This window comes from Numida meleagris, chromosome 25 (genome assembly GCF_002078875.1).
Source record: "Numida meleagris isolate 19003 breed g44 Domestic line chromosome 25, NumMel1.0, whole genome shotgun sequence".
NCBI classification, from domain to species: Eukaryota; Metazoa; Chordata; class Aves; order Galliformes; family Numididae; genus Numida; species Numida meleagris.
Window position 1 is genome coordinate 3,735,427 of NC_034433.1, and position 27,811 is coordinate 3,763,237.

Consider the following 27,811-nt stretch of genomic DNA (forward strand, 5'->3'; position numbering starts at 1 on the left):
GGAGCCGGGGCGCTCGGCGGGGCCGTTCCCGGGGGCTCGAGAAGCGATCGCGTTGCGGGCAGCGGTCCTCGGTCCGCGGTGTGCCGGGTCGGTGCCGACGACCCACCCGGGGCCCGGTGCGCTCCGTGCGTGGTGCTGCGCTGCAAATCCGCTGGAGCCGAGCGGCTCCGAAGGCAGCGGGCGTGCCTTGCTGCTGCTAGTCCTTTCCCCCGCGCCAGGACGTGCCCTCCCCGTCCGTGCGGTCCGAGGCTGGGGGCCGCCGGGGCTGGGAGAGCCCGTGGGCACGCAGGATGCCCGTGCTCCGCGAGATGCCATCCACGCTGGGGGACCCACGCTCCAACAAAGAGCCCACGCGGAGGGATGTGGCACCTCCTGGGGGACCTCGAGCTGCCCCCCCTCTGCTGCCAAGGCTCACTTGGCTGCTGCTGACCGTGGTTGGGTCTCATACCCGTAGTGCGTGGCCGTGCTCCTGGCACTGGAGGAGGCTGAGGTCAGAGCTGACCTTCAGGATGCCAGCAGCAGCAGGAAGGTGGCATTCACCGAGTGAGGGGGCAGCAGTAAGGCCCGTGCTTGGGCTGAATTCAAGTTAAAAACTCTCCTGCTCACCTAAGCTGGGGAGAAAACACTGCAGACACAGGAGGAGTGAGGAAGGAGCTAAAAATCGACCAGCACAGATGAGAGAGCGCGTTTATGGGAAGCAGCACTCTGTGTTCGTGTGTGCCCCCTGCCAGGCTGGCAAGCTCATGGGTCATGCTGCCCTCCCTGCTGTGGCTGTGGGACATTGTGAGCTGCAGTGCTGCAAGTGCACTCAGAGCTGGAGCTAAACTGAAGAGTGTGAGACAGCTCAGCTCAGCCTGGAGCTCTGCAGTTTCTCTCCAGAGAGCAGCGGTGCAGCTCAGGGTCCACATGCAGTGTGGGAGGGAGCGGAGTTGCTGCACAGAGCTCCTGATGGTGTCCCTCCAGGTGGGCACAGCAGCGCCCTGCGTGCATCCCCAGCTCTGCAGCTGCAGCCTTGTAGCTCCAACTCCCCACCCTTGCCTTTAATTAAGCATCATCAGTGCTGTGCAGGGAGCTGGGGTGTAGCCAGCTGCTGGCCAGCATTAACCCAAAACTGTGAGTAGGGAGAGTGCTGCCGCTGTGCTCTGTGCTGAGATGCCTGACTTGGTGCTTCAGGGAAGCTTTAGAATCAAACTGCCCCTCCAACAGGCAACATAACATCTGCAGTGATCACAGAGGGGTTTCTGTGCCTGCTGGGCTCTGCTGGGGTCTCCTCCCCGCTCTGGGGCTGGGTGTGGGGCTGCCCGCTGCTGCAGAGCCCTGGGGAACCAGAGCACACTGTTCTCCTTACATCCAGCAAAAAACGGCGCAGTTCCAGGGTGTGCTGAAATAGCAGGAGTGCTAAAATAGCTTTCCAACAAATGGCACATCTCTCGGGCCAGGTGCGCACAAAGGTTGGTGGTGCTGGAGCTGCAGTGGAGCGTTCGTTAGCACAGCCAGCCGGTGCACATCCAGCCTCCCCCGGCTCTTTGTTTCTTTTTTTGGGGGGTGGAATTTTGCTGGCTGTAATTATCCAGCTCGCGAGCACCTTCGCAAGGGGCGCTCCCGACTTCCAGAGCTCGGCACGTAATTTGGCACGACAGAGCCCCTCATTAGCACCGTGAGCACCGGAGCAGCTGCAGGGCCACCTCTGCGAGTACAGGAGGAGCCTCCAGGTTCACATCTGGGACTTCTCACCCTCAGCATCAGTGCTGAGGTCCCCGAGGCCGCACGTGATGGAGCGCTGCGAAGTCCACTGGTGCTTCCTCCTGCACAGCTCCATGCCGCGGTTAACAAATGTGCTAAAAAATTAAAACTGCTGTGCAAAGGGCTGGGAGAGCAGCAGCGCGGTGTGCGGGAGAGCCACGCTCAGCTCTGGTCCCAGAGCTGCCTGCAGAGAGGGTGGGGTGCTTTGCAGTTCCTGCAGGTCCTGGGTGGGCAGAAAGCAGCTAATGGAATTGTAAAGAAAAACGGAATGAAATTCCAAACGGAACAGAACGGAAAACACTGATATTTTCAATCCAAATTAAGTGCTTTGATGTGCCGGCGCATCACTCTTCATTTCAAGATGACATTCCAGGCTGAAAAACTTTGTCAGACTGAGCATCTGCAGTTGGTGTCTCGCAGTGGTGGAGGCTGGCAACTGTCAAAATAGCAATTTCTGCAAAGCTGTGTTTTTCTACCCTAAGGGGAGTTTGTGCGTGAGCATCGTGCACGTGCCCCAGCTGCTGCAGTCCCCTCACTGAGCAGCTCCAGGCACCGGGCTGGGCTGGGGTCACGGGATCTGCAGGGACAGATCCAGGAATGGGACGGCATCGCCTGCACATCCACGCTGTCCCACTGCACGCATTGCTGTCCCTGCCCATAAGGAGTATTTCCGTGCCTCTGCGTTATTTTCTAGCATAAAACATGTTTGTGTCGAGATCCCTTTTCTCTGGGAGAATATCAACACTTTGGGTGACATTTTCTGATTTTTTTTTTTGTTTTCCCCCACCTCGGAAAATCAAAACGGAAAGTATCGTTTCCAATCAGCGTTTTGGAACGCGACGCTTTCCGCCTCGAAATGTCAGTTTAAAACAGCCTGATTCGGTTGGGAATGTTTCAAGACAAGGAGCGCCCTTTACCACCTCGCATCACTTTGTTCTGATTAAAAATGTCAGTGTTTCCAGTGCTGGCGCGTTGTGAGATGAGCGCCTTTCACCGCCCCAGCCTGGGCAGCACTGTGGGGTGCAGCTGAGAGCCCCGGTGCTGTTCCTGCTCATCCCTGGCCTCCATCAGTAACTTATGGGCCGGTGCTGAAGTGCTATGGGGATGCACTCACTTGCTCCAGACCCATTTGATCCCAGCGGGCACTGGGAGGAGGTGATGGGAGCACGTAACTGCACGTGGAATGGATTTCTCGTGGTTTGCCGTGCCGGCAGCGTGCCCATGGGGCTGTCTGTGTCTCCCCTTTCAGATGCTCTGATGTCTGCTGTCTGTGAAGCTCCCAACACCTGTGGTCGGCAGATGCGCGGCTGTTAGCGGGAAGCCCCGGTAAGAGGTAAACGGTGCTCCTCTTTGCTGCTGTGCTTTCTTGCTGTGCTGCTGCAGACGAAGCCCGAGGGAGGCGGGTGCATCCCCGCCGTGCCCCCGCTGCCCTGGGGGAAGGCTCGAGCCCACGGCCGTGCGCTTGGGGCACCCTCAGCCCCTCTCCATCTGTGCCTCTCTCTTCTTGTTCTTGGCAGAATGAGCGAAAGAGACGTCCAAAGCTTGAGCAGATGGGTTTTAGTGCTCACTCTCTGCCTTACCACGCTATGGGGAAGACTGACGCTGGCCTCCGCCCACCACAGAAGCCATTCAGGTGGGGAAGCGATGCTTTGTGTTCCTGTGCCGCCGGGGTTTCGTGGCACGGTGCGACCTGGACGTGCTCTGTGCTTCGGGGCTGTCTCTGGGAGAGCAGGCAGCCAAGGGTTAATCTGAAAATACCATGCAGCGGCCTGACCCCACACCTAACCCCGGCCTATTTCTGTCGTTTTTCCCTGACAGTTAAAGCACTTCTAATCCTATAATCCCCATCCTCGTTGCTTAAAACTGAAGCATATCTTCCCGAGGGGCTCTATCAGCCAGCTAGTCAGGGCTACCTGCTTCCCCTCCCACCCTGCGGCGGGTGCTGGGGAAGGCACCGCTCCTCCACCACCTTGGGATGGGCTCCTGGCCCCGGCTGCTGGCAGATCCCTGCTGGGACCTGGCCTGGCTTCAAGCGAAGCCGTTACCAAAACCACTGCCCCAGGGCACGGCCAGACCCCGAGGTAACACAGCCATCACTCACCGAGGATTGGAAGTGCAGGTGCCCCAGTGCGTGTGTGTGGGGTTGGGAATTATGCAAAACTCTCACTCCCTGTGCGAGAAGCACTGATCTGCTCCGATGCTCACAGGCAGAGCTGGGGATTCTCACTTGCAAAGACTTATCCACTGAGGACCAGATCTCTGCTTCTTATTCAGGCAGATGCTGATCCACAGCAATGAGGGCATAGTGGGAGCACATGCTGAGGAGTCCGGCCCTGCTCTGTGTCTCTGTGTTGTCGAGGTTTCTTGCAGCACATCCTTTCTGGTTGCTATAGGAGTTTTGCTCCTTGCACTGTTCCTTGCTTTCCTGGGCATGAATTTTCAGTCTGTTTGTGGTGGTTCGTGGCATTCATTTTCCACTTGTCTGCCCCGTGCTTTTGCTTCACTTAGGGCATCTTTTAGTAAAGGTTATGCTGGGAATGCCCTTTTATAAGGTTGCATTCTCAATGGCGATGACATTTTCCCCTGGAAAGCCCGCGGTTACGCTGCTGCACACCGAGCTGAGCAGGAGGTGTGGGCCTGGATCGCTGCACCTCTGCTGCTGGCAGATGGCATGCACAGAGGGACAGGCACATGCAGTGCTTCTGCCCATGTGCTGCGCTGCATTTAGTCACCTAACAATGAAAAACTGCAGAAGGGAGGATGCCATTGTGACAGCGCAGCCCCAGGATTGCACAGCCTACAAAGTCATGAATTTCTTGAAAGGAAAGGATGTGCAGATCCTTTGTTAGCATTCCAGGAGCACAGTGCATTTTAACACCTGGCTTTGGAGGAAGATCTAATTGCTTGCAATCACCCCACACCTGGAGAACGCTGGTGTCAAAGCAGAGCAGTGTGCCCTGGTGTGTGCAGTCAGATTTAAACAGCCACACGGGCCCTGTGCAGAGATGAAGTCACCTGGGGACGGAGAAGGAGACTCCTCGGTGCAGAATGACTCAGTCCAATCCCACGTGCACCTCGGTGAGCGCTGTGTGAGCACTAAGCCCTGCAGCTCTGGATGGAGCCCCAGCACCGTCAGATAAAGCCCTCGGTGCTGAGGGCTGCGGTGCCATCTCTGCCATCACCTACAGCCATCGCTCAGTGCAGGGCAGGAGGAAGACCTGGCCAGCTGGGTGGGACACGCTGCCAGCAGCGGGGGTCTCCGCACCAGCACGTTTTCAGCATTTCTCAGTGCAATCCCTGGATTTGTTTTTCTGCTCGTGAGCATCAGGTGCTGGGAGCCGGGTGGGCAGTTCTGGGCGCGCGTGCACTTGTACGTGCCGCAGAGGGGAACAGGATGAGCTAAGTTCCGATATGACAAGGTACTAAAAAGCCCCAGCCGGCGTGCAGTGATAACGAGCAATAAAAACAGAAGCACTTCTCTCCAAACCCCTTTTAAATAATGCATGCACCTGAGGCAGTAGTGATTTTAAGACTTGAATTATTTAAGCCGTGGTAGCAGTGGGGCTGTTGCTGGGTGGGCGGCATGGCCCCCCCCGCCCTCCTGCCCTGCCCTGGTGCTGCAGGCTTGGGCATTGCCCAGCAGTTCCACTGCACTTCAGTTCATGGAGATCTTACACCGAGTGCCCGCTCCTCCTCGAGCCAAAGCGTGTCATTTCGGGTTGTGCCATCAGCAGCCCTGCTCTGCCGCTTGCTTAAAGGTCAGCCAGAGCAGGACGGCATTTTTATTTTACTTTTTACCCGCGGGATTCAAAAGCCTCGTGCTTTCACCGTGCCTTTGTGGCTCCGTGAGATAAGAGTTTCTTAACAGGGCTCTGCTGGGGGAGCGGCAGCTGAATGGAGGCGGCCGCGTGCCAGCAGCGCTGGAGCTGTCCCAGACTCGCACCCTCTGCTCTCCTCCATGGTTCTGCTCAATGCAGCTGCCCTGGGGCTCTGTGTGCCCCCCAGCTGCCCTCCCACAGCCAGCCAAACCCTGGGACCCCCGCTTGTACCACAGTGCCTGGCAAATCCCATGAGCCGTAAAAGCAAAGCGAATCATGGTCACGTTTATCCTGTAATGATGCTTTCCTTTTCGCTTTCACCGACGTGTTTAATTTCTGCGTACAGAAACAGTGGAGATTGTCATTAAAACTGAATTATGATGGCATTTAAAAGGAAGGATTAAATTTATGGCCAAAGATGCTATTACAAAATACTTCCAGGATAGGTAATTGTGTAATTATTATGGGCAGAAATGAAAGCGATGGTTCATTAAAAGAAAATGACCATGAAATAACAATAAATAACAGCAAATAATCAAGCAGGCTGCCTTTCCCGTGCACGGATCCGTGTGCACGTTGCAGGAACACAGCTCCCTTCTTCTCTTCTCCCCTCACTGCCCGGCAGCTGCACGACTACAGCCCATTCCCAGCGAGGCGGCGATGCCAGCGTGCAGCTCCGTGCCCGCTCCTCTGGTGCTCATTAAACAGGACCTGCAGGAACCAGTCGTGCTCAGGTCATGGGAATCAAGTCAATCCAGCCCTGTTTGGCTAATTTGTATTGTGCCTGCGTGGGCCGTTACCCAGCGAAAGGCATTGATTTGCGATGCTAACTAGCTTCTGAACCCAGATCCCAGCGGTGATAAGCCAGCACATTAGTTTTCTTTCTTCCTTAATATTTTAATGGCGGTGGGAGGGGAGCAGCAGAGCAGCCATGGTTCCTGTTGCTGCCCGTGACGTTTCTGCAGGCTGGGAGCATGCTCCTGGCTCTCCCTTCTCCATCCCGAGGACGGTGCAGTGGGAGCAGGGCACCGCATTGCCCTGCAGTGCTGGGGGCCAGGGTGATGCTGCTGTGCTGGGAGCTGAAGGCAGCACGGTGCACCGTCCCCCCATGCAGCAAAGCAGCACCTCTCGTTATCAGCTCTGGTTAGCCACTGTACTCAGTTGTTTCAGCAAGGCTCTTGGCTTTGCCACGGCAAAAGCTGTTCACTGTGTTGCTCAGTGATGGATGTGAGAGCTTTCAGGGTTGGGAGCTCGGATGCAGGGGGTCCGTTGCAGGACCAGAGCTTCCCTTGCAGAAGGCTGGGGAGGTGCTGCCCGGTGCTGGGCTGTCCCCACATCATTCAGCTCCTTCTCTCCTGCAGCGCACGTGGAGCCCGGCACCTGCGAGGTCATCGCGGCACACAGGTGCTGCAATAAGAACAAGATAGAGGAGCGCTCCCAGACCGTGAAGTGCTCCTGCTTCCCGGGGCAAGTGGCGGGCACGACACGGGCAGCCCCTTCCTGCGTGGACGGTGAGTACCTGCAGGGCAGGGAGGCTGTTCTGGGGATGCCCTGCAGCCACTGCTCTCCCCGGAGCTCCCCAGCATTGGTCCCTGTGTGCCTGCAGCCGGGGCAGGGACGTGACTCCGGCCACGCAGCACCGTCACCGGTGAGGAACGCTAAGCACAGCTCAGCCCATATATATTTCATCGGTTGACATCACGTGCCGTTACCGTAGGGCCACCAGGAGCGGCTGGGAGCCTCTGCCGGTGCATTATTGATTCACATCCTGCAGTGCATTTGTGCACAGTGCCAGGAAATGCCCAGGTTGATTCTTGGGGAAAGCTTCCCCTGACCCAGGCACCTTTTGTGCTGTCCTTCCCAAGGGTAGGGAAGCCCCCTCTAATTATCCACACTGTTGGCATGGGTTGCACAAGTCTCACAAAGCTGGGCAGCAAAGGGCAGCCGCTCTGCGTCAGCAGCGGGGCCTGGAGCAGAGTTGCTGCCCCTGCCCCATAGGGATGGGGCTGATGTTGTGCTTTGTACTGGGGGCAGCAATAGGCAATGGGATGCTCTGGGGGCACTGGGAGCAGCGGGTCCCCTCCCCCCGCTGACGGCCGCTCTCCCCCCAGCCTCCATCGTGCTGCAGAAGTGGTGGTGCCAGATGGAGCCCTGCCTCGCCGGGGAGGAGTGCAAGGTGCTGCCCGACCTCTCGGGGTGGAGTTGCAGCAGCGGCAACAAAGTGAAGACCACCAAGGTACGTCAGCCCTGAGCCCCCTCCGCCCCCCGCCCAGGGCCATCAGTGGCAGAGCAGCACTTGATTGTTATTTTCATGGCTTGCTGAACGCCCCGAAGAACAAGGTGTAATTAAAATTTTATCAAACACATTAGTAATTACATATATGTCACGGTTAATCAGTTGCATAATTTTGTAATCATTGTTCATGCAGCCGAGGGTAATTATTCCTTGTGCTGTAGCTCTTCGCACCCTGCATCCCCCGCCGTAAAATTATCGCATTAAAAAGGTGTTGCGGGGATTTTTTTCATTATTGCCATTCTTTGGGATCACAAAAGCACTTTCCTGCTCAAGTGTGCGTGTGGATGTCTGAGAAGGTCTCTCTGCCCTGGGCACCCATTGCTCCTTTTGGCTCTTGCTGTGCATTACTCGGTTTTCCCCAGCTGCTGCCTCAGCCCTCAACCTCCCAATGCAGACAGACCCCGAAGTGGGAATGGTCACCAGAGCAAACGAACAAACTTGGAACAACCGCCCTGTGGAATGCAAGGAGCAGGTTTCATTTGCGTTTGCCGGGCACTCATTGTCCCCTCTCCCCCAGGTCACCCGGTAGCATCCCCCCCCGGGGTCCTGCAGCTCGGAACCAGCCCCAATGATGTCGTGGTGCTGCCAGGCTGGGATGGGACGGGATGGTGCCAGCACTGCTACGACCACTGCTGCAATGCCCCGCGGCTCCACAGCCCCTGCTACCCCGTGATGCTCTCAGCGGCCAAGAAACAGGCTCGTTTTGCCATCCTCTGAAATAAAGTGCTCCAAGCGTTGACAGTTACAGAGACAGACCGACAGACAACAGGGCTTTATTCCCAGCTAAAACAGCCAAGGTCAGTGCTGCAGGAGTCGCACCGAGACCTGCTGCTGCCTCTGTCTCCCAGACCTGGAAGCAGACCCAGCTGCCCACAGTGGCGGTACCGGGCGGTCCGGCACCTCCTCGGGCTCCAAAGGTGGCAAAACATTTCTGCAGAGCACGCTGCTGGTTCTTCCTTCCTCTGTAATTGCATTCACGAGGCGGAGAGTTTAATGCCTGTTCCTGCAGGGCCAGTCCCAGGCACCGAATTGCTGCTCGTGTTCGCATCGAGTTTCAGAATAAAGAGGGGGATCCAGGTGCTGGACACGTGCAGGCTGCCATCCACAGCCCCAGGCTGAATGCAGCATTAAGGAAACGGGCACCGTGCCCCTCAGTGCGCTCTGTCCCCTCTCTGCAGCTGGAGGGGAGGTGGGGGCCCGCGGTCCCAGCGCGGAGGTGCTCCCGTTCTGGGGTACGTAACAGTGCTGCAGACTGATGTACATAGCAGACTGTGAAATATTAAATCCAATTTAACCTCTGCGGAAGATCTCTTCATTGCGAAGCTGAGGGGCAGGGGGCAGTGCCAGCGCTGGGTGATGGGGGCTGAGGACCCCTCACATGGCTCCGATGCTCACAGCTGATTTTTGGTGCCATCGGACCACAGAGAGACGTTTCCACACCGGTTCCCCTACACACGAAATTGCTTTGCTGGTTTGTTCAGACCTTTGTGGTTTGAAGTACTCAGGATTTGGGCTTTCCTTCAGTTCCTTCCATGGGAGGTGTTCTGAACGAGGGCGGGGATTTTAATTCGAGGAAGGCTGATTTACACCTGGAAGGTGAGGGGGGGATCCCTCAGGCCATGGTCCGCATCCCATAACCCAGCAGAGCTTTGCATCCAGGACGCGCTGTGGTTTGGGGAACAAACAGCCTTGGTGTGTGCTGAGCACTGAGCCCCCCTTGTTGTGTGCCACCATAGGAGTATGTAAATACGGGCAGTGGGCAGCTCCCCCTGGCAGCAAACCCTTCCCAGCATCGGGTGCTGCACCTCCTGCTCTCAGAGGGGGGCCAGGAGATGCAGCACGGCCCCATCCCCACCGAGCGTGGTCCCCACAGCAGGCACAGCCCCTGGGGGCTGTCACGGTTCAGGTGCTTCCGTATCATCTCCTGGGTATTGTAATTACGCCTCGTTCAATTAGTCTTCGAGGGGAGAAAAAAAAAAAAAAAAAAAGGCCCTTTGTATTAAGGTTTGGTGGAGAGTTATTAGAGAGCGAATTAAAAGACGAGGATTCCATTTTACTTCACAATAACAAAGGCCTAATGGATAAAATATCCAAAAATTACAAGCTGATTAAATTTAGAGCTGTGCTAGGTGGTGAAATGAAAGGTAAAATGAGACCCTTTGAGAAGCGACGACGTGCGGTACAAGGGGGTGTATTATCTGAGAAGTAAGATGGAAACATAATTAACCATCCAGCGTTACGCTGAGAGATGGAAAATTGAAAGGGGAGACAAAATTAGGTGAAATTGCAGAGCGGACTCATTTATTTCCGTGGTATAAATCAGCTCCACCTGTCAGCAGCGCTGAGCTGCTCGGGGCGATGCTGCCGGCGCGGAGCACCGCGGTGGGGGCTGCCCAGTGCCGCCCTGCAGCCCGATGGGGGCAGCCCCTCTCGGTGGGCTCTGCCCTGCCCCAGCCCGGCTCTGATCCCCCGAGTTTTGCTGCTCCCATTGCTGTGCACCCTCCTGCTGTCACCTGCGTGACCCCTCGCGGTGACGAGTGCCGCAGCCCGGGTTAGGGCGGGAGGAGCGTTTTTGGTTTAGTGGCTTTAGCTTTCTGCCTTTCAGGCTTAATTGGATTTCTTTCCCTTGTAGCAGGAAGAGGGAAGTAACCCCTGCCCCCTCCGCCCCGCTGCTGTCACTCGGTCTGCTCCTGTCAGGCCGTTTGCTTTAGCGCTGCTTTGACAACGAGCAAGAACAGGGGTTGTCTTTTCCAGAAGCCACAAGAGTTTTGCTAGGGGCAGGTGCCCCGCGATGCCTCGTTTGGGAATGCAGAGCTGCAGAGGGGAAGGAGCTGCGGGGTGGCCGGGCCACGCATGGGGTGCTCAGCTGCAGTCGTGGTCAAAGCCACTGCCCCGTGTTTGCTCCGGGCAGCAAAGCACACCGGGGCCGTTCGGAGCAGTGCACAGCGCTGCCGGATTGCGCAGCCTCATGTTTTATTAAGGCACGCGTTGGTGGGGATGTTCTAAGGAAGGGAATGAATTATTTATTGGGGTGTTTCTGAGCTATAAAAGCAGAAGCGGGGCACGACCCGCTGCTACAGCCCTGCCCTGCTCACAGCCCTTTCCTTTGCACTGCCCTCCTCTGCCCGTCGCGCCGTGCCCTCCCCAGGTGGAGGCAGCAGGGATGGGATGGGGCACAGCCCGCTCTGGACGCGCTATTTACCAACCAAATCAGGGATTAAAGGAGATTTTCATTTCTACAAAGTGATTTCTAACCTTGTTTTTTCCTGCTGGAGCGGGAACGGCACCATTGGCATCGTGCAAAGCAATGAGGGAGATTGCAATTTAATTTGTGCCTTTCCCAGCTTGTCGTTAATCTCCCGACTTACTGCCGGTATTTGATTTCTGTAGCATTACTTCATGATAAAGGGATTAGCCCGGACCATAGGTCTCCTCTTTGATGCTCATCTGTTGGGGATTACTGAGAAATTCTGTACTTAGTTAATGGGTCAAATAGGCGCTGTCCCCTCCGGCTCTGAGCGCTGCGCTGTGCGGGGACGGGGCACCGCCACCTCTTCCAAAGCGGGAAAACAGGCATAAATTATTTAAATGGGCAGAAGATAATTAGCACTAATCAATCTGGATTCTGCCCAGGCTATATAGCATTAATCTTACTAATTATTTAATATCGCTAACGCAGTTTTCGGTGACTTCAGCAGTGCATTCAGTGGATTCAGCGTTGAGTAATAGACGTAAAGTGATTGATTCGGCATTGAAAGGCCCCTTGGGACCGTAAATCCGACCATTTAATTAATCAAATTATCACTTTTAGGCCATTCGAGGAGTAGCAGCGCAGTCTTGCAGAGAGATTTTTTCATTACACTGATGGTTTTTCTTGGTTTGCATTAGGGAGCGTTGTTTCAAGAACATTAAGGGAGAAGTTGGAGCAAATTGGCAGTATCTCTGGTGAGCAGTTCTGAGGCAATGGGCTGAGCAGTGACATCGCAGCACAGCTCTGAGCCGGGGGGGGCTGAGCTCACGCTGTGCCCTAGAGTGACCCACAGCACCGGGGGCTGTGCAGCCAAGGCCAGGCACCCCAGGAAGTGGGAAGGTGGGAATGCATTATTGGGTAATTACTTAGTCATGTCCCCGTGGTTATCGAGCACGGCCCTGGCTTTGATGAATTGCTGCTCAATTTTGGTGACGGATGTGCAGCTGGAGCAGCACGGTGTCACGAGGCCGCTGGCAGGAGGGGCTGTGCGGTGTTATCCTGGTGAGCTGTGAGCGGCGGTGGTGCGGTGTTTGCAGGAATCCATGGCATTTGCACGGGGCTTGCCCCAAATTAATTCAGTAGTTCTGTATTTTCTTCCAAAGAACTCTGGGTTCATCAGTGGAACCCCTGTCCGGAGCACGCAGCTGTCGGCAATGTGTAGGTAAGGAGAGCTTTAGAGATGGCAAGGCTGGAAATGAAGATTTCTCTGCTTCGCTGGGATAAATTCAGCTGTCAGGAAACTCACTTGAAAGCAGTGGTTGGTACCAGAGCAGAATGTGCTGGAGCCCACCCAGCACCGCCATGTCCTGGCAGCAGCGTGCCCAGGGTGCAGGAGACAAAGGGGAGCAGAAACCTTCCTGCTAACACACTCAGCACTGGGATGTGGGGAGGGGCCGTGGGACCTGGGATCAGCATTTCTCCTCCGTTAATCAGTATTTGTGTTGGTTTTAATGAGTTTTGATCGCAGTTTACAGCGGTAAACGCGTCTCCCACGACATCTTCCTCCCCTCCCAGGAGTACACAACGAACGCTGTGCTCGCAGTGCTGTGAGATATGCACGGTGAGGAGACACGCAGCGCTGCTCCACGTCCCGCTGCGATGGCAGTGACAGCGGCAGTGACAGCAGCAGTGACAGCAGGGCTGCAGGCAGCAGGCAGGGGTGCTGCTGCCCCTGTGACTCAGGGCAGCTCCTGACGGGGAGGTTAATGCGCTGAACTCGCCGCCCGCAGGGATATCGTCTCTCTTATTAGTGTTTGCCATCGTATACTTTAATCAGGGTCACCCAGCGGGGCTGTAAATGACATCTTAATTAATGGCCCCCGCTACATGCCAGCGCCCAGCAGTCCCGCAGCAGTGCTGGCTGCACGCTCCTCTCCGGTGCAGCCTTAAATCAGCATCGGGGCAGCATGAGGCCGTGATATCTGTGTGCTGGCCAGGTGGATCGGTGCCTGCTCTCCCAAAGGAGCACAGCAGGGACTCATCCCCGCAGTCAGCGCTCAGCACGGGGCTCCTGAAGTGGCACTGTGCTGGCGTGTGCCCACGTCCATCCGTGTCCTGATTGATGGCTCAGCTCTGTGACTTATTCCAAAGTCGGTCATAGTTCAGAGCCAGCCCATAACTCAGCGCATCACGTCTTCGTCAGTGACACCGAGCTGGGATAACTCGGGGATAACTTCAGAATTAATTGTGTTACTGATGAAGTCACTGACACGACTTATAAATTGCCCTGCGGCCAATAAATCAGAGAGACACCTGAGAAATCCATCATATTTCTTTTCGGTCTGAAACTTCCTATGCCTTATAAATCAGATATCTGAACAGCTCATTGGACACCAAACCCGTGCTTGGAAAACAGCTTTTTGGGGAGAACGTAAACTTACGGGATATCTGTCTCAAGCTGCTTCATGGGGGTAAAGAGAACAAAAGGGAGAAAGAAATGAGATGGGTGAGGGGCGATGCTGAGTGTGCTGGGCTGGTCGGCCCCTGCTCCCAAACTGCAACAAGTTCACCCTTACTGATAACAATCGAAGCATCCGATGGGGAATCGGGTTTTATTTAATGTGCAGTTCACTTAGAGCCTGACACATCTATTTAGATTTATTAAAGCCATTCTTGTACGTCGAGTCGGTTCTGATTGATTCCTTGCAGTGCATTTTAGGGGGATTTTAAAATCATGGTGAGAGAGACGTTTTCCATATCTCGCATTTAAACTGCTATAAATGCAATGTGTTCCCACCAGCAGGACTCCCTCTGGAATTCAGAATCGCCCTGTTTCTGTCCTATATAAAATGCACAGAAAAGAGTATTCGGGACATTTTTAAAGGATGGGGAGTTTTCGTGAGTCTGTGGGCAATTCACCATAAACCACACATGGCAATGTAAAACCGAATCAACTAGTTGCATAAGCAGAGCCATATGTGCAGGAGTTTCACTCCTGCGGAACCCAGCAAACCCAGTGAATACATGGGAGACGATCTGAATACATCAAGGAGACTTTTCAAGAACTGCTGGGAGGAGGCAGCCTGCGCAGAGCCGCACCGCCAGCACAGCAGGAGAGCTGCCAGCAAATATTTACATTAGCGGTTTGACGGAAAAACAAGGGGGAAACAAAGGGGAAACTAAGGGGAAACAAAGGGGAAATGAGGGGGAAAGGAGGGGGAAGCAGGCTGTGGGATGGAGACCTGCTGCTGCTGGAGCTCTTTGCAGCTGTGGAGGAGCAGCACAGGGGGGATTGCTGCTGCCACCTGCACCCAGGTGGCATGGGCTGCCATGGGGACGTGGTGCTCAGCAGAATGCACATTGCCCACCCTGCTGCTGCTGCAGCTCCGGGCGTTGCTCCACGAACCCCAAGCACTGCAAGCAGCAGGGCGGCAGCTAGGAAGGCTCTCCCAGGGCAGAATGGGGCCCGGGTGATAACTCCTAAAAACAGAGGTGCTGCGACTCGGCGGTGATGCTGCTCAGTTTCTATGGGAACAGGCTGAGCTGATGAGAGAACCACGTGTGGAAGAGGAAGGAAAAGAACGGAAGGGTGCTGCCGATGTGGGGATTAATTGGTGTGAGTCAGGCTGTGCCTTTATGTAACCTGCAGCCGCCCAAAGCTGCCTCAGTTGGGATGTAACGAGACGCTGGCAGCAGCACAATCTAATCACTCGTAGCAGTGATTGAGCCCCTGCTTTAAGAAAAGGAGTGGGTGATTTATCTGTGTCTGTTGGGCTCTGTATCAGTGCCCTGGCAGTGCCATGGAGCTGCCGTCCCCACTGCCAGCCCTGACCCATCCCCACTGCCAGCCCTGACCCATCCCCACTGCCAGCCCTGCTCCCAGTTCTGTCCCCATCCCTGCTGCCATCCCAGCTCCCAGCCCCGTGCTCCATGTTGTGAGCTCTGAGCAGAAGATAACAGGAGCGGCTGCTGCAGGTGTGGGCTTTGAGCTCTGCTCCCCTCGTTTGGAAATAACGAGCGCAGCTGTGGTGTCATGTGAAACGAAAATTCATCTGGAAACCAAAATTAGACCCAAAGCTAAAAGATAAACTCTGCTGTAAGCACTTGTAAGAAAGAGTTTAAGAAAAGGATTAGAAGGGATTTGCCGGGTCCCTGGGGCAGAGGGGCTCCGTCATCTGATTTCCAGCGCTGTGCTCAGCCTCAGCCCCTGTGCCCCCCCAGGGGCCATGGGGCACAGAGCTGGGGGGCCGGGACACCGGGGGGCAGCGGCACTGGTGGGTGGCAGCGAGAGGGAATGGTGGTTCTGGTTATTTGAGACTGGGAAAGAAAAACCAGCGGAACAAAGTACTTGTGACTTTGACCTGAAGTGCCTTTATGTTCTTGGGGAGCACGGCTCGTGTTCCAGAGCAGGCAGCTTTTGTGTCAGAAAAACAGAAACGCGACAAATATTGCTGGGAATTTCCAGGATTAACCTCACCGGGTCACAGGCTGGAAGAACGCTGCAGGCAGGGCTACATGAGCTGGGTAGCAATTATGTTGATGCCGGTAATTAAATTCATTTATCGGAAGCCATAGGAGCATTGCTGCCACGAGCACTGCCGGCACTGCGCTGTGCCCACCTCCGTCCCAAGCAGCACAGCACAGCACAGAGCAGCACAGCTCAGTGCAGCCCCAGGGTAGCACAGCACTGCTCGGGAGTTACACTGCATTCAGAACAACTGCAGCCTGAGCAAAATTACACTGAGAGAATGCAAATGAGCTGCAGCTTCTTTTCGTTTTCTCCTCCAGCTGCAGTTATTCTGTCGCTGGTGGGCTTACACAGTTGGGCTCTGGGTTTTAATTGCACACGCAGCAGTGTTACATCCAAGGACTGAAAATGTATTTCCATGTCACATCCTGATCTGAACCACAGCAGAAAAACCATCAGGATGGGTGGTTCGGTTCCAGCTCCATTTTGATCTGCCCTTAGAGCGGCTGAGGGGAGAGGACTGCAAACATTTCAGATGCTTCGCTGCCTTTCTTCCCTTTCCCCTTCCTCTCCCTTCCTCTTCCCTTTCCTCTTCCCTTTCCTTTCCCCTTTCCCTTTCTCTTCGCCTTCCCTTTTCCTTTTCCTTCCCACTCTCCTCCTTCCATTTCCCCTTCTCTTCTTCTTCCCTTTTCCTTCCTCTTCCCCTTCCCTTTCCCCTTCTCTTTTCCCTTCCTCTTCCCCTTCCCATTCCCTTTCTCTTCCCTTTCCCTTTTCGTTTCCCTTCCCACTCTCCTTCTCTTTCCACTTCCCCTTCCCTTTTCCCTTCCTCTCCCTTTCCCCTTCTCCTTTCTTTCTCCTTCTCCATTTCCCTTTCCCTTCCCTTTCCCTTTTCCCTTCCCCTCTCCCTTTCCCTTCCTCTCTTCCTCGCTCCCTGGCTGATCAATTATTTAACACGTTTCATCCCAGCTCAGGGCTCCCTGAAGTGAGTTGTTTTAAATTAAATACATTTCTCTTTGAATCAACTCGAGTCCCTGGGAAATTTTTAGCTCCGCAAATGAGCTCATTTGAATTTTTGAGGTGTACCTGAAGCTGGCGTCTGTGGTTTTTTTTCTTTATTTTTATTATTTCACATCTCATTCTGCTTTGTTCCAGGTTCAGTCTTTCCCCTGCAGCAGTGCCCCATGCGCTAATTTATCTGAATAATTTCAAAAGGAGAGTATTAAAGTGCCCAACATGAAATTTCCTTGGAGAGCTGATGTGGGTTAACCGTCTGTATCTTATTGTGCTGCCTTGTTTGGGAGGCGTCTAACAACCATCCATTACAGTTATAAAGCTGAATAATGACTACGGTTATATTTGGGAGAAAAAAAAGAAGAGAGAACTGTTTTCTATGAATAACAGCACTGGGGTATGTAGAGCACTATTGGCTGCATGCTTTTCAGGAGCCTGTGCTGAAAAACACATTTCTCCCTTAATAACATCTGTATCCCTTGTACGATGCGGGCTTTCCCTAATCCTCTAAATACATTTGGAGAAGACAACAAAAATATGTAAGTCACACTGTGGATTATGGCTTCCCGGGATGCAAACAACCTCTTCATCTTCCCAGGCTCGCAGAGAAAGAAAAGCTGCTGTCAGGAGCGCAGCTCTGGGGTCGGGACGTGATGGCCTTTGCACGGGGGCATGGTTAAAAGCAGAGGGAGGGAGGGGAGGCAGCCACTGCCTGTTCCTGTCCAACTGAAGATTTAGAGCAGTCTCGTTCCCTTCAAACAGAAGAATTTGCAGTTTCTTTGGAGTTTTTAAGCCAAGCTGCTTCCCTGCTTATTATCTGAATTCGCCACTCGGATACAAGAGCTGCCTGCTTTGTTCAGCAGCGACTGTGGGCTTCCTGCGCCAGCTGCGTTCTTGACAGGGAGACAAAAAAACAGAAAACGATCGGAAATGGGGCGAACAGCAGCAGCACTGGCCAACATGTGGAGCTGCCAGCACTGCACCGTGTGCCCGTGGCCCTGCTGCAGCCCAACCAGAAGCAATGGGAGCGACCATCCCACGGCTGAGCCCCCCACGCCTGCTTGGGGCAAACAAAGCGTTCCCCAAGGAGCCAACTCAATGGTGCCCTGTGGAAATGCACAGCCAGAGGAGCATAGCTCGTGGGATGGAAGCAAATGCTTGACGTGCTGCCTTATGGACGTGCTTTGGGAGGAAGACAGAGCCCGCATCCAGACGAGGAGTTTCACGTTTTGGCTGGGGGGGCTGTGCAGAGCTCTGGGTGCCCCTTCTGCCCACGGGGGCTGCTCATTCCATGCCCCCCAGCTGCCAGGCCCCGAGCTGCCTGCTGCCTCCTGTACTTATTTATCCGTCCGTCTCAGGCGCAGCGCTGCCTTTGAAGCTCCCTTAGCTATCTCCCAGGCTGGCAGAGCCGTACTGCACATCTCCTTATTTCATTCCTTTTGATCTCCCTGAAGTGATTTGCGTTCCCCCTGCCAGGCTCCCTGCCCAGGCCTCCATCTCTGCTGTGGGTTCACAGCGCTTTGATGTTTCCCGGAGCATCGCTCCGACAGCTCTGGCTCCGCTGCAGAGATGTTGGGGTGGCACCGCTGCTGGGCTTCCCAAGGAGCGCAGCGCTGGCAGCAGGTCTGCAGCGTGCTACCTAGTTCAGAGCGTGCCCTGATGTGCCAGCTTACTGCTTCCACTCCTCTCATCAGTATTAACATTAGGGCTGTGCTTCAGGGCCAGGTGAGGCCCAGCACTCAGCGCTCTGTAGGAGCAGCTGTGGCTGTCAGCACACCTGGGACAGGTATTACAGGGCCCAGGGCTGCACCATTGTGTCTGCAGGTCGGGGTGATGTGCTCCAGCTCCTAGCTGGGTCAATGGGCAGGAGGTGCAGTGAGCACCTAGAGCAAGGCGATGCAGGTGGTGATGTTGGCCTCTGGCAGTCCCTGCACGGAGCTGTGCTCCTGAAAAGCCATTCCCAGAGGTGCTGGGCTTCATGTGCAGGCTGTGAGGGCTTGGTGACATCTGCCAGGGCCTGTGGGTGCAGGCAGTGGGTGTCTGGGTGGAATGGGGGGGGAATACGGGAGCTGTGCAGAGCAGCTCCACTGCTCTGTCCCCCATTGCTCTCAGGGCTCCTCTGCAGCATGTGCACAGGGAAAAACCAAAGCAGAGTGTCAGGCGGGTGGTATTGCACATGATAACTTCACAGAAATCACTTCCTCCCAGTGGGAAAATAGTGCTGAAAGAGGATGGCTGTTGGGGGAGAGGGCAATGAGTTAGCACGGAGCACTGCTTGGAAGAGCAGCCTGAGTTTCCCTCCAGAGGATTGAGAAGCACGTGACGTGAGAACCTGATTAGCACAGGACTCCTTCCACACGCACCTGCACGTGGCTTTGAACTTCTGCATGGAGCGGGATCGGCGTGCGCTGCACAACGGAGGGGGATGGAGCACCCAGAGCTCACTGCTCCACAACTCCCCCTCCACAATCAGCTCTGCTCAGGTTGGGTTTGAGGAAGGGGCTCTGCATCACTGTTGCTCTTGCTGTCAGGAACACAGAGGTGCCTTCAGGCTGGGGCTGAAGCTGCTCGGAATGGCACAGGGCTCCCATTTGTCACCTCAAGCATTAAAAGTGGTGTTTTTCTTTGAATACGGTCTTACGGGTTATTCATTCTAATTCGATACATCCTTGAAGGTGAATTTAATACCATTCATACATTCTCATTTATAAATTTGTCAGTAATAAAAGTGTTGGCGCATGGGAGAAAGTAGCTGCATAATTGCAACTTACACGCTTGTCTTACTGAAAAACTGCTGGCTCAGGGCTCGCTCGCGCCCGCGCATCATGCATGAAATTGCAAATAGAATTTAATTTGCCCTTGTATCCTGTAAGATCAGCTTAAAGTGATTAATGCAGGAGAGAACGCTGTCAGGATTTTATTCACTACAGCCCCAGAGGACTGCAGAGCAAAACCAAAGTGTATAGCACGACCGTGTGCAACGCGCAGCGCTCGGAACCGCTGCCTTGCATGAAGCAGTCGTGCTCCTGCTGTATTCAGGTGCTGAGCAGGGGTTCACCCCCACACGTCGCTGCTGGGAGGGTTTTTTAAAGGTCTTTTTAGAGGGACTCGTGCTGCTTTCCACTGCTGATGTGTCCCAGTAAGGAATGTGGTTTCCTGATTCGTTTCCACGGGGCTGATTGGCTTAACGTGGTGAGAGTCGTTATTGGACTGTCCTCTTTTTCAAACCGTGGCAGCGTTGGGTTTTGTGAGGAGGTTGAGGCTTAGGAGCTGCTCTAATCAGAACAGCAGCTGAGGGGTGAAATATGGGTCGTGAGCGTGTTATCGACACTGATTGCCTGGTACTGATAGGAATACAACAGAATTGCTGTAGATCCTATGCAAGCTGTGGTCGAGAGCATTCCCATCTCACAGCAGCACTCCCTCCAGCCCACAGACTGATACTGCACTGGTTTGGCTGCCAGTGAGATGAGATAAATCAATGCTAATTTCGTTGTATTACAACAATATTGATTTCCTATTAAACAACGGACAAAGAGGGTTATGGCTTTAGGAAAGCTGTTAGGAGTTTAAGAAGGTTTTGTTTCTTTATGGAGAATAAATGGGAAATCAGCGCTTACCACTGCTGGGTCTGCAGAGCTGAGAGGGGGGGATGAGAGCAGCCACCGCCACCCAGAGCCCAGCAGGGGCTGGGAGAATTCAGAAGAGGGATGGCCTAAAAACTGGGAAGGGAGAGACAATAAAAGGAGCAGAGAATGAAATGGGAAGACAAAAGATCTAATTACAAGTGACATTATTTGCCTTCTCATCAGCGTAACTCAATTTTATTTTCTTATGGCTTTAATCTTGGAGCCTAATTCAGCGGAACACGGTGCATAAGGGAGGCAATGAGTCCCACCCGGTGCTCGTCGGGGCAGGCTGAGGCACAGGGCCCACACAGATCCCTGGGTACCACTTCTCCAGGGCTGGATGTGTCCCTGCTCGGTGCTGGGGGATTCATCCCAATAGGAAAGTGATACAAACTCCGGGTTCTTCCCTGTACTCATGTGCAATGGGATCCGAAAGGCTCTGGCTGTGATGGGGTGCCCGGTGTGACCTGATGTTTAGTCGAGGATGGGAGAGCACGGGGACCTTACAGAAGAGGGGGAATGATTCTGGTGCTGCACTCTCGATGGGTGCGGTGTCGTCGTGCTGAGTGCTGATGGTGCTGGGGGAGAAATGCAGCCGTGCTTCCGCAGGGGCTGCGATGCCGAGGCGGTTTGCATGAATTTTAGAGCAGGAATCTGGCCCAAGGCTCGAGATCTATTGCACATAAAAATCTTAAAAATTCTTTGAAATGATGCTCACAGTAGGCATAGCACCATCACGACGTAGTAATAAGCCCCAAAATATGAAGCCATCTAAACAGCCCGACTGACAAAACACGGGTGATGTTCCAGCAGGAAACAACAGCTGACACCCAGCACCGTCCTTGGTCCCCACCTCGCTGCTGCTGAGCTGGGAGGAGCTTGGGGCATTCCCAGTCCCAGCACTGGTTGCACTGAGCCATTTCCCAGCACTGCACCCTACAGCCCTGGAGGGGTTCCCCCCCCCCCATCACAGCAGCTGGGGTGCAACCTTTCATCACAGCTCTGGGGAAGCAGGAACATTCACATTTTAAATTGCAGATCTCTCAGCCCACTGGTCCATTTGTGTTCAGTCTTTATTATCATCTTACGCTGTTTTGCAATTGACTAAAAGCAGACCTGGGTTTATTTGGGGTTATATATAATGCTAGGGACATGCAGCCGACATATTCCCGCGCATTGATTTTTAGGCCAGCTCTGAGAAAGGCAATTCAATAGACAATTAAATTAGCAGTGGCATTTGTCATGTTGGGCCCAAATGAGATCCCAAGAAGAAATGGCCCCATTACTGCTCCGAGTTCATCACTCTGTGAGGAATATCATGGCCTCTCCCCACTTCCAGCTCAGGACATTCCCGCATTCCATCACTATCCCTGGGCAGCAGAACTCTGGCTGCCCCACAGTGAGCACAGGAGAGCAGAGCAGCACGATGCCAGCACTTCTTCCCCGGGTGAATGCACCTCTCCAAGCTCAGTAATTATGCAGGTAGGCAGTAGCCCATCTAATGGCACAGTAACACCAGCCATCTGCTGTGGGATTCCAGATTTGTGGGGGCACAGCTGCACACAGAGTGCGTGCTGCAGCAGTGGCAAGTCCTGGAGATCTGGATCACTTCTGCAACAATGAATCTGTGCTAATTAGCACTAGAAATAAATAGTTATGATGTAAGGAACGACAAAAGGTGTTTATCACCAAGCTAATAACTCACTGCAGAGGAATCTGAAGGCCAAGCCACACAATATGAATTGAAATGACGCTCGGTTCCCACACAACTGACAGAGCTTTGTGGCATTAGGCAGCGTGCTAATTAGACAGAGCTACCCAGTGGTGATGCCTCTCTCATTAGGAGCAGACATCGCCCATCAGCCTCTCGGAGCTCTTCTCTCTGCGTTGTGCCGACGTTAACCCGGGGCTCCGGAGACCTCCCTCTGAATTACAGGCAACTACAGAACAGAAACAGGAGCTCAGGGCTGAGTTCTGCTTCCCACTGCCCTGGGGGCTCAGTGCCCGTGCTGCAGCAGGGAGGTAACGCTGCGCCTGCACAGATCGGAGCACGGCATGAAGAGCCAGCAGCCTGCATCGTGATGGAGAACATCTCCATTATTTCCGAGGGGAAAAATAAGATTAAACTCAAGATTGGGCACAAAACGTTTAGTTGGTGTTATTGTGTATCTCTCTATGAAAACACAGGCATCTAACAGTTCCTTTCTCCTACTGGATAAATAATCTGGAGCATGAGTTCTGCTCCCTTTCCAGCATCCCTCTGCATGCTGTGCACAGGGCACTGCTGGGGCAGGGCTGGCTTTCACCCGCAGAGATCATTCCCAGTCACAAAGTTGGCTAAACCATCCTCATTTCCATAAATGTATTGCAATTAGCATCTGCTGCTTGGAAACTTTTCTACTATTTCTCCTTGAAGAAGAGCCCGTGTCCTGCGCGCGCTATCACCGCAGACAGGAAAGCTGCCATGATTTAGAGGAGCTGAACCACTCTGTTAAGTAACATTTTCCAGGCCGTGATTTCTCTCCCGATGTTTCCTGTCAATTAGCCAAAGCAATTTCCGCTGACTAATAAAGCAGTTGGTTAGGCTCGTTTTCCAATCAAAACTCACTTAATTTCAGCAAATAACGGTTGAAAAAAGAATTGATCCAAATCCTTGCCAGCCATCAGCCTCCCCGGCCCTGGATGGTCGCAGCAGCACTGCGAGCTGCAGTGATGTGTTCTTCTCCTTATTCTTTTGGCCGTGCTGGTGCAGCACTACGGGGCTCCTGGGTGGGAGCAGCACCATGCAGTCATCCCAGCCCACCAAACAGAAACAGGCACGGCCTTAAGCGAGCTCTTCAGATGCCTAACGACAGCCGCTGGGTCCCATCGCTGGTTACTAAGGGACGTGGCTGTGGTTTTTTGGTGGTACCTCTCCTGGATTGCTTGCTTGATAGGGAATGGGAGAAGGGTTTGTTACTGGTGGTGACCCGGCTTTCCTTCCCAGACACGAATTCTAACAATTCATACGGTTTCACCATGTATGTCGTGCACTTTCCTGGAAGAGCAGAAGGATGCTGAAACAACGGCTTTAATTCATTGTACTTTACGGATTAAGTCACCTCCCATGAATATTAACGGGACGAGCCGCGACAGCTTTGAAAACACAAGTCTTCATGATTCATTTTCCCATTGCTCTCTGCTCCACGGCTCGGTTCTTGCTCCCCATTAGCATGGCAGCCCCGCACACAACCCTGCCCGCTCCCCAGCTGCACTCTCTGCACGCTGTCTCCGGGCTCAGGTTCAGGAGCTGAGCACAGTGTCAGTATTCTGCACAGTGCCTCCTGCCCCCCCCCCATCGCATGTAAAGAGGCTTCAAAGGAAAACTTCAGACCGGAATCTTCCTTGCCATCGGAATTTTTTAACCTTGAAGACATAACCCTGCAGACGCGTGCCTGACTGCTAACGAAGGGAAGGGAGGAGAGGGAGGGAGCTTCGCTGGGAGTTCTCCTTGCCGAGCTCAGGGAACAAACCCGGGGAATGTGTAAACCAAGCAAAGGTGCAAAGTGCGGGAGCTGCACCGCAGGACGAGCAGGGAATTCCTGAGCAGCAGGTAGCAAGGTGCTTCAGCAAGGTGCACGCAGCACGGCCGCTAAAGAACCTGTGCTGGGAAGCTGGGTGCACCTGCGGGGGCTGTGCTCTGTCGGCGCTGTCGGTTCCGTTTCGCTCTGCAGTCATGCAGCAAATTACTTCTCCAGTCTCAGCGTTAGCGCGTTAACGGTGCTCCTGACCTCACCGTGCTCCCTCAGCCCCCTGTGCTGCACGTTCCCTGCGCAGACGTTTGCAGAGCAGTGAGTGGTTGGCGACGGCCGTCCCTGAGCCCACACTCATCCCAGGGCCAAGCAGGGCACAGTGCCAGGGGTCAGGCGGCTCCACCGTGCCCCCCGAGCTCGGGCTGAGGAGACCACCCGTCCATACACTGCAGTTAGGATGTGCACCGAGTCCACGGCCAGCTGGTTCTGTTCTGCTGGTCGTGCCTGTTTGCTTTGGAGGTAATCCTCCCACTAAAACCTGCATGGCACCCGTGTGCCAGGGCAGAATGATACCCGTGTGCCAGGGCAGCGTGGCACCCGTGTGCCAGGGCAGCAGGGCTCTCCCTCTGCAGCACATTTCCCTGCACAGTGGGGAATGCAGAGCTGATGACACAGCTTATCTTCCTTTCTTCCTGAGGAAAATCTTCAAACACGTTCACAGCTGTGCTGAAAGCTCTCTGGATGTTCGTCCCGCGGATCCCCAACAAGAGCGGGTTGCAGAGAGCCCTTTTATGGCTCCGTTATTACTCAATCACTGAAGGAGCAGCGCAGAGGAGATAAATGAGATCTCATCGTCTCCTCATGTTTCTCAATTTATTTTGTGGGGCACATTTCCGCACACTTCTCTCCAGACAGCACTTTATCTCTGCTTTTCTTCCATTGCCACTCTCATTTTTCACTTCTTTTTTTTTTTTTTTCCTTCACTTCCCTTTGGTTTTATCCCACCGCTTCTCGAGGGCAGCGTCTGATGAAGAGCACGACGGCCACGCTTCATTTTCTGGATTCCTGCACACCGTGGTGCAGTTGCATGGCAAATATTGGATCAGTGGGGCTCAGCTCCTGGTGCATGGCTTTGCATCCTGAAGGTGCTGAGGATTTCCTTTCTGGATGCTGCTCCCTCAGCAGAGCCGCTTATTCCATGTAACGTTCTTTCTGATGCCGAATAGTTGGTGTCATGAGGACAGAGCCCAGCAAATCCTCATGGATTCCTGTACACCGGCTTCTTAATGTTGGAAAAGCCTCAGAGATCGCTGTGACTGTGGGACACACACTCACACATCTGAGCTCTGGCACTGACCGGGGGCTTTGGGGCACATGCACACAACTTCCAAAGGGTGTGAATCATAGCAATGGGAGTCAGATCCTACCAGCGTGGACAGTAACTCTAGATTTGGGTTTTAGATGCCATGAATGAATGAAGATGTATCAGATCCCAGTGCTAATGAGTGCATTTATCTCCATGTGCGGCTGTCTGCCTTCACTTAATTCCAGCCACCCAGGAGCAGCCCTGGGCGGGGTGAGCAACAGGAGGAGAGCATCACTGCACAGCAGCCACGACCTGCAGGAAGCTGCTGTCCCTGGGAAGCACCACATTTCTGTTCAGCCATGATTATGGACTTTCTAAGCACATTCACTTTCTGTAGAGATGAGTATTTTAATTATACGTGCTGCTGCAGTCATGGTTTCTGACCCACCGGGGGACCTCAGCTGCTGTAAATTACAGCACCTCCGTTGAATTCAGTGCCCACCACATGCCATTGCCTCCCTTCACCTCCTTTTGATCCCATTACCCGTCACCCAGAACCTCTCTCCCTAAAATGTGTGCATCTGCTTTCATACACACTGCCTCCGAGGAGGAGAAGCTGCCCTGCAGAGGGCTCCCCACAAGGGACAGGGCAAAGTGACAGGCTTTGCTGGGATGCACAGCTCCGCTGCCCTGGGGAGAGCTGTGCCTGCCCTGCAGCTCTGGGGCATCCTTCCCATACACGTGGGGCATCCTCCCTGCAGCCCTGGAGCATCCTTCCCACGGCTCTAGGGCATCCTTCCTCCAGAACCAGGCGTTCCGGCCACTGGCAGCACCCAGCCTCCCTGAGCACGTGCTGGTTTATGGTGCACTTGTCACTATTTGAGGGGTTGGCTCAGTTCTGTTTTGCTAGACAGAAGTCTGTTTGTAAATGAAGCTTTCTCTTTGGCAGTAAATATTGACATTCCTCTACTGAAACACCAACCCGATGCCAAGGGAGCCTGGGGAGGCTCACGGCTGCTGCTGGGCACAGCACATCCCGGATACCCACTACTGGGAGAAGCCCTTTTGTTTTCCGAACCGCACTCCTCTGCTTCCTTAACACGTTGTGTTAGCGTCCCGCCTGCTTAATGCCTTTATTTACTCAGCGAGGCCATGTAATTATGACAGCTTTATAGCACTGATTATCCTGTCTCGCTCCCTTGCCGCAGGCGGTAATTGCGGCGCTGTGCAGCCGCTGCGCCCATCCCCATCACATCCCTGCTGCTGCCCGTGTGCTCCTGCAGCTCTGGGCCAGGCTCGGGCTGCCCACACTGCCCAGCACCCGTTACCCAGATCCCACAAAGCACTGAGATGGCAGAGCAGAGTCCTGCAGGTTTACGTCGCTGCCGACTGTAAAATATTCAAGGTGAAGCCAACGGGAACAAAAACTGTTTTGCAGCGCTAATGGTGATGAGGATAACGCTCAGCATAATTCTGCAAAAGCATTCAGGCCAACATATTAAGATCTTAACAGATCAGATAAACCCGAAATCACAAATGTCTCGGGTTGCAATGAGGAAATGTGGAGTCAGTGTAAACAGAGCGGAGGTTCCACTGAATCAAGATAAATTAGAGCAATTCATTCTCATTCCGAAAGGAAGATCTTTAATGAGAAGGAGGAGATTGCTTTACAAAGGAGCTGTGCCTGGCAGCGTGGCCCTTTGGAACTCAGCAAAGCGCTTTGCTGGGCGCCCTCACCCGCAGCCCCCGGTTCTGCTGTCCGTGTGTCCGAAGCAGCTCTTGCTTCCATGGGACGAAGCGTTTCTCAAAAAGCATCCGCGTGTCAGCGGGTGTTGGGTGAGGATGGAGCTGCACAGTGGGAACTTGCACTGCTTGGTGGAAGCGTTAAGGACCCGAAGCACCGCTGCCCGCTCTGGTGCGTGGCTGTGAGGTCCAGATGGCGTTCTCCATACGGGCAAAGTCATCTAGCAGGGCACGGCAGCACCTGGGCGCTGTGTGCTGCACGGCTGCCTCCGACGCGCTGTGCAGATGGCAGCAAGCATCACAGATGGGCAAAAGTTCTCCAGAGAAGGCAGGAACCGGGAGAGAGAGCAGCAGCTCCCACTCTTGCTTGTGGTCCTGAGGGCCAGGTGGCTGCAGGGTGGCAGCAGGCTGATGGCGAGCAGCAGCCCCAGCTCAGGCTCGCACCACTTATCCACGTGGCCCTGGGAAACCCAGCCCGGGTTTTGCACACTGGTGCAGCTCTGTGTGCCCCGGCAGCTCTGCATTGCACAGGGCTCGGCGGCTGCACGCTGCCTTTCACTCCCCTGCTGCAATGTGTTCCCCAGCCCCGTGCATACGCTACGTGGCAACGCACGCGAGCACCGTGAATGAACACAGCCACGTTTTGGTGCAGATTAAAGTGAAAAATTGACGCGCCCCTGGCTTCGTTTTACTGCAGCACGATTCATCGGTGCCATCTGTCTTAGTCCTCCGCAAATGGCAGCTCTTCAGGATTGATTGACAAGGGGATAGATTTCCTGCCACCCAGTTTTGAGGTCAATCAATCACTCGTGTCTATTAATTACACAGACCTTAAAGTCGCAGTGTGCCATTTTTTTTAGCACTTGCACCGAGCGCTGGGGCTCTCCCTTGGCAGCTGGCGGTGCTGCCGTGCACTGCACACTGCAGGTGGGGGATGTGCCTGGGTCTGCTGCCATGCAGAGCGCTGCCTGCACCGCCCTGGGAATGGCTCTGCATCCAAACCTCCTCGCGTTCTGCACAGATTTGTAGTGCTGCTATGCACAGTTAAGCAGATCATGTTTTTCACCCGGGGAAACTTGCATTTTTACGCTCGGA

At 54.2% G+C, this 27,811-nt stretch overlaps 1 protein-coding gene across 2 annotated transcripts; it reads left to right on the plus strand.

Moving 5' to 3' along the window:
- Nucleotides 2,593-9,845, plus strand: FAM19A3 (family with sequence similarity 19 member A3, C-C motif chemokine like). 2 transcript variants are annotated; one of them, XM_021377407.1, is made up of 5 exons: nucleotides 2,593-3,069; nucleotides 3,261-3,376; nucleotides 6,923-7,072; nucleotides 7,673-7,797; nucleotides 8,375-9,845. In XM_021377407.1, exons 2-5 carry the CDS (start codon nucleotides 3,262-3,264, stop codon nucleotides 8,384-8,386), a joined length of 402 nt encoding a protein of 133 aa, XP_021233082.1. In that variant the 5' UTR covers nucleotides 2,593-3,069; nucleotide 3,261; the 3' UTR covers nucleotides 8,387-9,845. The 2 variants fall into 2 exon arrangements, with proteins under 2 accessions (XP_021233082.1, XP_021233081.1); XM_021377406.1 differs by having other exon boundaries at nucleotides 2,851-3,076.